An 11,395-nucleotide genomic window follows, 5' to 3' on the forward strand; every position below is an offset into this window, starting at 1 on the left:
GAGCTGATTGAAATTTAGGAAAATTAGGACTGCCAGTCTTCATCAAACCATATTAATAACTTGTTTTTTTTTCTGTACTATGGTTATTATGCTGGTCTTTAAATTGGGTGAATTTGCTTTCTTAAGCCTGTACAAAGCAGCTCAGGATAATAAGATTAACTATCATATTTAGGTTGAACATGGGCAATAAGTTCTTTGTAACAGGCTCTTTCCCTCCCTCTCAGCAGCCTCCGCTGAATGCCCAGATGCTGGCTCAGCGTCAGCGGGAACTCTACAGCATCCAGCATCGCCAACGCCAGCTATTCCAGCAGAAGGTCATGCTGATGAGACAGAACATAGCAGGCACTCCCACTGGAGCCGTGGGGCCCATTGGGACTGCCAGGGTCCCCAAAGCTCCCCCCACACCGACTCAACAACAGCAGCAACAGCAGTTCAACTTCCCACCAGGGTACAACCCGATGACGGGAAACCCTCCTACCTCACCAAGTCACTTCAGCCCCATTACCGGGGGCCCTCTGGACAACAAGCTGCCCGGCAGAGTTCCCCTGAACAACCAGACGTTGATGGGTGGTGTGCAGGGCCAGTTCAACAGCACTGTCAACTCCTCATTGCAGCAAGGCCTGTTTCAGCAGTTTGGAGGGTCCGGTGAGTTCATGGGAGCAAAATACTAAACCACGACAGGCTCACTTTAAAATATCAAAACTTTTTGTAATTAATACAGGTGGAGACAGGTGGAGACAAGTCAGTGTAAACCTGGTTTGTGTTTGTCCTGCTTTGTTTTATTTTTGGCCTGGGAGGGGGGGGGTTCCCCCATTTTCATTTAGGTCAAGGTACCTGGGTAGCTTTAGGAAATAGGCTGTGGTCTGCATTAAATGCAATTAGAAGTAGGATCATGAAGGGAATTGTTAAACAAATATTTTTATCACACAAACTGACATAAAGATAAATGATTGTTTTACTACTGATTGGTAAAATTAACTATAATGCTGTTGTTTAACAGTGAGGTTAAATTGGCTATTAGTTTAGCAGTAGTTAACACCTATTATAATGAAGTTTTACCCTCAACAGTTTTGACAGACTTAGAGGTGCAAGTCCCTAAAGCCAGCTGGGAATCAGACTTCCAAGGCTTCTTACTTCGACTTCAGTCTGCAAACCACCGGATCCTTGAAGCTCCTTCTGGAGTTCTGCAGGAGCGCTGCCCCATGTGGCTTTTTCAGGCTAACACTGGCTGGGCCCTTACTGGTAAAACAAAACAAAAAAAGCAAGACTGCAAGGTTATCTTTGGTGACCCCCTCCCTCTGTGTGCGTAGCCTCAGACAGGTCACAGGGTTCGTCTTGTCTTTTTCAACATACACTCCACCCTCACTCCTTACCCCGGACCAGTTTGCCTGCTAAGACCTGACCAAGAGAAAGTGTCTAGGATTAAACCCTTTCACCATATTAAGGCCATGTGAAGGTTCCTTGAAGAGGACATATTCAAACCTTGTTCACAAATTGGAGGAAAAATTGGTGTGGATGCTAAACTGATCTGTTGTGATGAATAAAGAGGTGGAGCTGAAGGTGCCAATCTACCTTTCACCAGTGAAATTGTAACAACAATTGTAGATTCAGCCAGCAGGAATGAGCTTCCTCCAAAAGTGTCTGGGCTCGCTCTTAGGTAGGTTGATGACCTCAGTCATCTGACAGTAGAAATGCTGCTCTTCCATATTGAGTGGCTGGATAGAGGCCCTTTGTTGTGTATTTAGCTCTAAGCACATGATTATGTCTGGATTTCTGTTCGGAAGGTGTTGCCACCCACTTTGTTGGTTGGTGAATTTGATTTTGTGCCTAAGAACATTAAAACCTTTTAAAAATGGATTCACCTACATAAATATACTATGATTTCACATCTCTGAAACATCCATGTTTTCTTTGTTACAGCTGTGGTCCAGCAAGACCCACCGTTTGCTCCTGAGATGAGCCCCTCCAGCCCACTGTTATCACCTCAGAACTCCACCTCCCAGAGTCCTCTGCTTCAGCAAAATCCATCTACTGGCTACCAGTCACCCGACATGAAAGGCTGGCAACCAACCAGCGTGGGCAGGTTAGGAGCATGCATACAGTTTATAAGGAACAAAGACATTTGCAAACATTATTAAATTAAATCTGTGAGGCCGGTTTTAACTCCCATCTCTGACTGTTTTCTGTGCCGCAGCCTGTTCAGTCAGTCAGGACAGAGTGCAGGGCAGGCGTTTGGCCAGCAGGGGGTTTATAACAACATGAGCATCACCGTTTCCATGGCCGGGGGCTCGAGTGGCGTCAGCTCATTACCTCCCATTGGGCAGTCAGTTGGCTTGAGCAACAGTAACCTCAGCAACGTTGGTTCAGTGTGCAGCGACCAGCAGGTCAGTGACTTTGAACCTGCCAGCCTGGACAGTTGTGTTAGTTTCATGTCCTACTGACCACCTTTCACTGCCTGGTGACTTTGTTTTTACTTTCCTCAGTGCTCTCTCTTTTTCTCAAACATGCTTTCACCCTCTGTGTTATCGTGTTTAGCGTCAGTTGTCTTTTATTTACTGTTTTACTTTGCATCGAGATATACACCCCAGTTGCATTTGCTTTGTCTTAGTTTCATTTTGTGGCTTTATTTTAGAATATGCTCATAGGATGCAGAGTTCTCCTGCCAGCTCTCCATTTAGGTCAAAGTTAAATTGCTTTTTTTTTTTCGGATTGCATCGTGTGCTCCTGAAAATGTTTAGTGAGGTTAAAAAGGTTCAGCAAATGCACCGTTTCTTTCTTGTTCTTATTAGCTTAATTGTGCAGGCTCCAACCTTTACAGAAGCTTTCTTGTTGCTAAGTTACGAACCACCTCTTTATTTTTTTAATAAATACAAATAAATTAAAAAAACACCTGTAGCCTCAACAAATGGCATAATAAACAATGCAAAGTAGTGAATAAGCAGCAGCCCTTGCACCAAACATTGCTGTTCTAATCTTTCAAAATGATTGACAGCTTTTAGACTTTTCCTGACGCTGTCAGTGATGGTTCTCGCGACCTCCTTCCCTCTGTAAGCATTGCCTCGCGCTTTATTCCCGTGTTTCTGCAGGTGCAGCAGGTCCAGGTATTTGCGGACGTCCAGTGCACAGTGAACCTTGTTGGCAGTGATTCCTACCTGAACCAGGGCTCCATCGGAGCTGCGGCCTCCCAGAAGGGCCCCGGACCCCAGGGCTCCCAGAACAACCAAGCCCAGCAGAAGAGCCTCCTCCAGCAGCTGCTCACTGAGTGACACCCCCCACCTCTTCAGCTCTCCTACTCTATCTACTTCTCACTTCTACGCCTCCTCCTTGGAGGGTCGGTGCACCAGACCCATTGCTGTCTCTGTCTCACCTTTTGGATGGATCGATGTACGGACGGATGGTTGTTTGGACGGCCACAGAGTAGGCTCAGAGAGGTCTGGCTGTCGGTGGTTTTCGCAGCCTAACCACTTCTGTGCTGGGGAGGGGTGGGGGTGGGGATTCAGGGCTGGTTGTTTGATGCCCAGAACATTTTAAGTCAAGACTGAAGTCAGAAGGAGCAGCAGTGTATTTAAACCTGCCTGTCTAATCTGTCTGACAACCTGTCTGTCTGCCTCAGCCTATTAAAGGCAGTGTTGTCTTGCTGCTCATTCCTTGGTGACCTACTTCCTGCTTCCTGACCCAAGAAAACAACTGCGACGTCATTGTAGTTTTGCCAAGTTTTCGTCACTGTCAAATCAGGGCCGGCCTCCTTTTTATTTGTGTTTTATATGTTTTTGTTTGTTTTTTTGTTTTTGTTTTTTTCTGATCGGACGGTTTCTGTCGAGCCGTCGAAACAGCAAGCAGCAGCAGCAGCAGCAGCGCATCTCGGGAGCATGAGTTGCAGCATACAGCTGGGCTCAGTGTTTTTAAAGTGTTGGGATTATCCCACACAGCAGCACCTCTGGCTTTTATTTTCGTTTGTTTGTTTGTTTGTTGTTGTTTTTGTTTTTTTTCTCTGCCTGTCTCTCAGCGATGTGGGAATGTTAAGGTTTCAGACCTCTGTGGCATTGTGGGATAGAAGCTCAGTATCAGCTGGTTCTGTGACTGTCTCTCTCTATCAGCTACAGTGCCTGGTGGAAGTTTGAGTTTTTCCCAAGCTCTGCTTCTTCTTCTTCTACTTCTACTTCTTCAACATATTATTCTATTACATCATTATTTTTTTGTTTGTGTTTTGGGTTGGATTGGGGGTTTTTTGTTTAGTAGTTTGTTTGTTTTTTTTTAAACTTCTGCTCTCGCCGTCATCATCATCATCATCTTCACGATCATCAGAACAAGCTTTGGCAACAGCCAGGATGGATGGATGGATGGATGGATAGATTGATGGATGGATGGATGGGAGACAGACGGGATGCTGCTCAGTTTGGAACTTTACGTGTCTTCCTCCCCTGGGAGGAGGTTTTATTTTTATTTTTCTCAAAGTATAAGAAAAAAGGACTGTTATGATTATTTAACTGTCTGTCCGTCACATTTTACCCCTCACCTCAGCAGCTGTGAATACAGAGCCCCGTTGGGTTCTCTTCTCTCTTTTTCTCTCTCTCTGTGTATCTTCATGCTATCTCTCAGCCTATCAGTGTTGTTTGCCATGTGCACCATGCAGGCGGGTAGTATTGTACAGTACAGAAGGACAAAGACTTGGGGATGAGCTCACTCTTGTAACTGCTTTCCTTTAAGAAAAAAAATGAGAAAAAACAAAGAAAAAAACAAATGTAATTAATTGATTACTCAGAAAAGCAAAACTTATATATTATAATGTGATTCGATCCAGGTTTTCTTTCCTTTTTTTTGAGATTATTTTTTTTTGGGCATCATGATATTGTAACACAGCTACATGTTGCGGTGGAGGAGGAAGACGTTATTCCAGCTTCTAAAATGTGAAAATTTTAAGCGATTTGGTTTTTGAAGAATTAAAAAAAAGGTAGATCTCGCTCCCTTTGGCGTCCCAGTCAGCACTACATGAAGCCACACTTTAAAAAAAAATGGGTTTGATTGCTCTGCTTTCTCTCTTGTTGTAACCAGGGAGCTAGTTAGCCATCTTTTCTCGCTTTCTCCTCTTTTTTTATTCTTATGTATGTACAATACTTTCAGAAAAACTTTTCAGACAGTACATGTGTTGTAACCATTGTATAAAAAAACAAAGCATAATGATAAACTGAAACCGCGCTCTTTGCTGTGAGCCGCAGCAAACGGCACGCTTTTGGATATTGTTCCTATATAATGACATTTAAGTAGAGGCTTTAGTGATAGAAGTTCCTAACAAAGATGTGATGGATAATTGATTTAAAGCTGTCATGAATTTGAATCCAAACAGGAAGAGTTGCAAAAACATCTTTTCATTTTCTCCTCACCTCCTGGGAATCTCTTTATTGTTTTATTTTTTTACGAGGGATTCAACCCTCTTCTCCTTTCACCTCTGGTTTCCCTGATGAAGACTTCACTCCACTGGCTACACACTCATATACAGTTTTCTGTTGACTACTGTTGCTCAGTCAGACACTGTGTCTCTCAGCGATAACAGACCTCTCGTGACAAAAAAATTCAAATCTTAAGATGTGCTACTTACACCTTACCTGCTGAGACGTTGCCTCTTAATATTCTTTACATGACTAAAATATTGTAGAGCTATAAACATGTAATATGTGGATTAGGCACCTCTTAACGCATATGATTTTTTAAAATTTGCTCCAGTCCGACACCCTTTATCCAAAGGTTTAAATTAGAGGATGCTAAACGACATTTGGAATGAGTGTAACCAAACTTAGTGGTCTTTTTCTTTTCTATTTTTTTTTTCTTTTTCTGTTCTTTTTTTCAAAAGTAGGGCTCGTTCTGTCGGGGAGCATCATTCGAGTTTCCTCCTGTCAAATCTGCCACGTCTCAACGCCAGCACAAATATCAGGTGCTCCCTGATTGAACCGGTCTCGGTTTATTATTTCTCTTCCTTTCTCTCGTGGAAACTCGGAGAATTGACGCGATCCGTGGAGAAGGTTTCAAATAAAGCTCACGCCCCCCCCCCCCCCCCCCAGCTAACGAGTCTTCAATCTGCCGAACCCGTCGCTCACGTAGGTGATGCAGTCGCGTGGAATAGGGCTTCTTTCCTGTGTTTTTTTCACAGAGATACTTTGCCGTATGCAACGTTTTACCCAGAAAAAGAGGGATAGTATGCAAGGTCTACATTCCACCCACCAACTTCTGAAGTGTTGAATAATGTGAGAACCACTTTGTGCTCATCTGCAACGCTCTGTGTGACTGTCTCAACGCGTTATTTGCGTGCAGAATCATGCAGTGTGCGTCCAAACAGTGGCTCAGGAAGTAAATGCAAAAACACCTCCAGTATAGAGAGGATTTCTATTTTTCTATGGATTTATTTTAAAATCATGCTAACAAGTCTTCTTTCATAAGTCAAGAAGAAGCAAACATAGCACTTGGTTATCGTCAACTTTACTAATCATTATATATGATGGACTTTTCTCAGAATAAGGAATAAAAGTAACTTGTATGTAAAATTAAAGCAGTGTACCAAATACAACAGTGGGGGCAAAATGTGGCAAAAACTCACCAGCAAATTTTTGTTGCTTTTGTTTTGTAAATAATGTAATTGATCAAAAAAAGTTCCAAATTTCAAATTCCTTATGTGCCACTTATCTAACTTTTGACAGTTTTTCCTATTTCGGTCCTTTGAACTGCATCGCAGTCCACAAGTAGTTAAAAATGTACTACCTCCAAACTCTTTGTCAAAGCAGGAGAAGGCAAGAAAGTTTCCCAGATTCTGGAGGAACGGAGTTAATTGATGACTTTTTATAAATGCCTGAATTCATGATCATCCTTGTGGGTTACTGTAGTAAGGAGCTCCAGCTCAATTATTTGAATGTTTGACCTCCAAACTGAGTCATTTCTCTGCCACTGTTATCAATCAGAAATTCAATGGAAACCGAAAGCAACAACATATCTCAGCCCCGCACCGACTCAAGCCTCAGACGATTTAAAAACCCGTTTAGACCCCTCGAGGAGTATTTTCTAGAGAATTATTTGAATGCAGTCGCCTGACAGTCCTGCGCCACTGTTTGGACGGCAGAAGTTGCACAAAGTGGGAGGACGCACCTTTCTGAAAGGTTTCTGTCAGTGTCAGCCTTCCTCCTTTCACTTTCCTGCATGGAATAGGCATTCCTATGGAAGTGGTTTCCTCTCCAACCCTGTTCAGTGCAGAAACTCAGCAGCAGCTGTCAGCTTAACCTGCAAATAAAGAAAAATAGAAGGAAAAATATATGCCAAATACATCCAGCGCAAGGTTTTATATGCAACAGCCATTCAGTGGAAACGACAGTCCCTCCTTTGCTTCCTTTACTACCCTCCCTCCGTCGTCACTACAAGTAACAGGTACCAGGTTAGGTTCTTTTGTAACGTTGGTTTCAAGATGTCAACATGATGTATATAACAGAGAAATGTGAATATGTATTTGTTCAGAATCAAAAAAAAGTAGTGCTCCGAGTTTGTGGTAAATAACTACTCGCCTCCGTCATATTTTTATTTGATTTGATTTTCTACTTTTTTTTAAATTTCTGATGATGTATGTATGTATGTATGTATATGACTATCAGTGAGTGCGTATGTATGTGTGATTAATACTGTATATCTGGTATTCTCTAAGATGGAAGATGTCCTGTATGATTCTCTCCTTCTTCTTCTTCTTCGACTCTTTTCAACCCTGCACAGTACCTGTGGGTGTTTCAGATGACTATGCCAGAGAATGGTTTTAGCGACTGCTGAATGTGATTTTACTGAGAGAGAAGCAGTGTGGACTGGCTTTTTGTACGGGTTAATTTAAAAAAAAAAAAGGCCATATTATTTAATTTTCTCTGTTGTCAGAAGTTTAAGCAGATCTGGGAGAGTGGAGCCTTGGTTTTATGGAGAAGCATTGCCCGGTTGAGCTGGATGTTTTATTTCTTTCTAACTGTCTGACTGATGTAGCCTCTCTTCTTCTTCTTCTTCTTGCATTCATCGGTAGTAAATGACCAAAGCTTCAACACGTTTCATGGACTCATATGCAAACCTCATCGTCACTGGACACAACATAATGTAGCGGCCCCCTTTATTTGGATTTCTCTGCTGCTGCTCTGCGTGTTCGTCCCTCCTGTGGCCTATCAGCAGCGAGCTGTGTGATGTCCCAAAGTTAGGTCAGTTTTTCGAGACGTCTCCACTTTTTGCCAACGAGGTCTTTTGAGCCTGAAGTGCTATCACTCGTTTACAGGAAGAGAAAAAAAAACATTGCAACCCTTAGCTATGCACCTTACTGAAACAAGCATTTCCTCACCTTGTAGAGTTAACACTGGAGCATTTCATTTCATAGATATTTACAGTCACAACAAAGTAATTTTAAAAAAGCCCACTCGATACCTGATGACCTTCACTTCTTCTTTTTTGTTTTTGGTTTTCCATCAACTGAATACTTTATACCAAACTTGAGGTGCCTCGTGTATATACTTTCTGCAGTAAAGATTGCTCCTTTGCTGTTTAACAGTAATAACCTTGTTAACCAGGGTTTTTTTAAAAACCTTTTTTCAACTTTATAAAAAAAAATACTGTATAAAGAAATGACTTTTTTACACACGTAGAAGTTTAATCAGATTATTCCAGGAATTTGCAAATACAATCTAATTTTGCACTTTATATCAGATTTACTTGGAGTGAAAAGGCCATCAGTAACTGTCTCAATCAGATCAGTATTCAGAGATAGGACGTGTCCCCTGAATGTACCGAGAAGAGTTAGTCTTTAATTTGAACCTAAACAACTTCTCAGGTTCTTTGTGAAGAACTTGCCCATAGTGGATACCCATTATCCCAAAAACTCCTGTCTGTGTCTTTCTCTGACTTGCACCAACCAATCCTCAGTGTGAATACTATGCTAATCATCTTCAGGTGACGTCCATCCCCAGGCGTACTGTTAAAAACCTCCCTCAGCTCGATTCGCAGAACATTCCTGCTCATGACCGCTTTCGCCAAACTCTTTGCCATTCGCTTTCCTTTTTTTTCTCTTCACTGCTTTGTAGGTGTCATTAATGCAGCTGTGTTTTCTGTCTAAGCTACAGTGGTGACCTGACATAAATGACAGCACACTAACTGTCCCTCGTGTTTTGCTTGCCTCACGTTTTTTGTGCTGCCTGATGTTGAGTATTTAGCGGGTTCCATCTAATGTCTGCTGTGGGTAGCCACGTTCACGACCTTTAACATTTTATTCCACAAAGCAAAAGTAGGCTTTTATTAGCTTATACGTGTTCTCACTCGTCATTGGTCCAACATTTGTGCACCACTTGTACCTCTTTTCCACCAAAACAGTTCAGGTGCCTGAAGCCTCAGTTAAACAGGCCTAGAGACCGGTTGGTGACACCCTGACAACCACAGGTTGCTAGGGAAAAATCTTTACTCTCCAGCTGGTTGGCAGGTGGTTTGTGGAGGTGTAATTAGCTGTATTGAGGTGGTACTGCTCCGAAAACCTTGCTATTACTTTGATTGCTACCAGATTGTTGCAGTCGTAATTTGCATGGAAGACTTGAACTACTCGCCAAAAGTTAGTGAAACTGTGAAGAGTGCAACACAAACCAGCAACGCAGACCTTTGCCTTCAAAGTAAAAGTTGCACCTTTTGAAACATGGTGGTTGCAGTGATAAGGTGCAGCTTTTAATTTCAAGGCAGGTGTTCTGTTTCCGGCTTGTGTTGCATGTTTTCATGTCTCTCTACCGCTCTCTCAGTAGCTTGTAGACGAGTCTGTGTCTTCCATGTAAACTATGAGCAAGTTTTTGGTGCAAATCTCCACCAATCACTCACCACCCAGTTGGGGAATACTTTTTTCTTCTTTTTTTCACCCCTAGCAATTGGTGGTTGCCAGCAGTTTTCCAGCCCTCCTCTAGTCCTGTGTGAGCCTTATCCTAAGATAGGAAGATTCCTGCTCCCAAACCCATGGGAGAGGCTACCACAAGAAATTCCTAGTAAATATGTCTCCTGTTATTTCCTTCTCATGGAAAGTATCCCACCTTCTGCCGTGTAATTCTACCTACTAAATTGGTGGTTCGGTGGAAACCAGGTCCAAGACTGTCTGTAGTTTTTATAACTCCAACTCATTCCTAATGGAGGTGTTCAAAACTTTTTAAAAAAACTACCACGCTATCAGCTGTCAGGTATTGTAAGCGCTGCCTTATTGGGTCTGAGGTTGGACATGGTTCATAGGCTTGTAATTTACTCACCACTCTGTTGTTTTTGGGGGGCGTTGATGCTTTCTCTGGAGAATTTCAGTTAAAATAAAGACCAAGGTTCCACTTTCTCCCTTGTACAAATTAATATAAATAAATATATATATAAATATATATTATACATTTTACTCATTTTGTCCAGTTTTGTATATTACACTCATGTAAAGTTTGTTTTTAAAGAGGCATCGGAGCAGCTATTACAAGACAATATGAGTGACAATGTTCATCTGGGAGAATTTTATGCATGTTATATTTTCTCCTCTTCTTCTCTCTTTGTCTCTTTTAATGCCCCTCAGCCCCTCCTCTTCAGGTGTGTAACGTGAATATAAAGAAATCTACCTTTTCTTTGGAATGTTGTAGACAATCAGTCTCAGGCCGGGTCCAGTCCCTGCAGGGAGTGAGAGCCCTGTAGGCTAACAGACAAACAAAACTTTCTTTTCTTTCTTTTCTTTTTTTGTTTTTGTTTGTTTGACAATTAAAAACTCTATTTGCATCTACTGGAAGTCTAAAATTTGGAGGTTTGTTCATTCATATGTTCGTGGCTGCTCAAGTTTACACACACACACACTTCTCTACTACACTCAAAACACAAACACCTCGTGCATTTGATCCCTCTGCTTTTTTTCCAAGGTGAGGATGCCAACCTTGAGGAAATGATGCTTTGACTAACAAATCTATAACATCTATGAATGTGGGAATGCAACACATTGCAATAAAAGCACCATTTGAAATGCAGCGTGTCACTCCTGTATGTTCTTTATCTCCCAGAAATTGGAAGGTTGTTTCTGAGATTTTGCTAAACCAGTTTGCAGATGATGGTCTTGTTTATTAGCCCATACTACCAGCTACTCTAATGAACCACTGTGCATTTAATGGAAACAAAGAGCAAAATTGCACTAAACTAGAGCACGGAAGTGCAGTTTTAATAATAAAATAGAAAAAAGTTATTTAGCATTGTGACAGGAAGAATTCTGGTGTGTGAATGGGTGGATGACTGAATGTGTAAAGCGCTTTGGGGTCCTTAGGGACTAGTAAAGCGCTATACAAATACAAGCCATTTACCCTTTACCATTTCTGAGCCCCACTTATAGTTTGGTAACAATGGTATCACTTTACTCGTT

The 11,395-nt window shown here is 42.0% G+C and overlaps 1 protein-coding gene across 7 annotated transcripts in view; it reads left to right on the forward strand.

Annotated features, from left to right (window-relative positions):
- ncoa1 (nuclear receptor coactivator 1) overlaps positions 1-5,591 on the forward strand; it is an 80,209-nt gene extending 74,618 nt beyond the window's left edge. For 6 of the 7 annotated variants that reach the window (XM_025899255.1, XM_019346076.2, XM_013265044.3 and 3 more), the window contains 4 exons: positions 225-645; positions 1,921-2,083; positions 2,195-2,384; positions 3,087-5,591. In XM_025899255.1, coding sequence (XP_025755040.1) covers positions 225-645; positions 1,921-2,083; positions 2,195-2,384; positions 3,087-3,266 — 954 coding nt within the window. In that variant the 3' untranslated portion in view covers positions 3,267-5,591. The remainder of the gene's footprint in view (positions 1-224; positions 646-1,920; positions 2,084-2,194; positions 2,385-3,086) is intronic. The other variant, XM_019346075.2, reaches the window with a different exon arrangement.
- Positions 5,592-11,395: the final 5,804 nt, after the last annotated feature.

This window comes from Oreochromis niloticus, linkage group LG15 (assembly GCF_001858045.2).
Source record: "Oreochromis niloticus isolate F11D_XX linkage group LG15, O_niloticus_UMD_NMBU, whole genome shotgun sequence".
NCBI lineage: Eukaryota > Metazoa > Chordata > Actinopteri > Cichliformes > Cichlidae > Oreochromis > Oreochromis niloticus.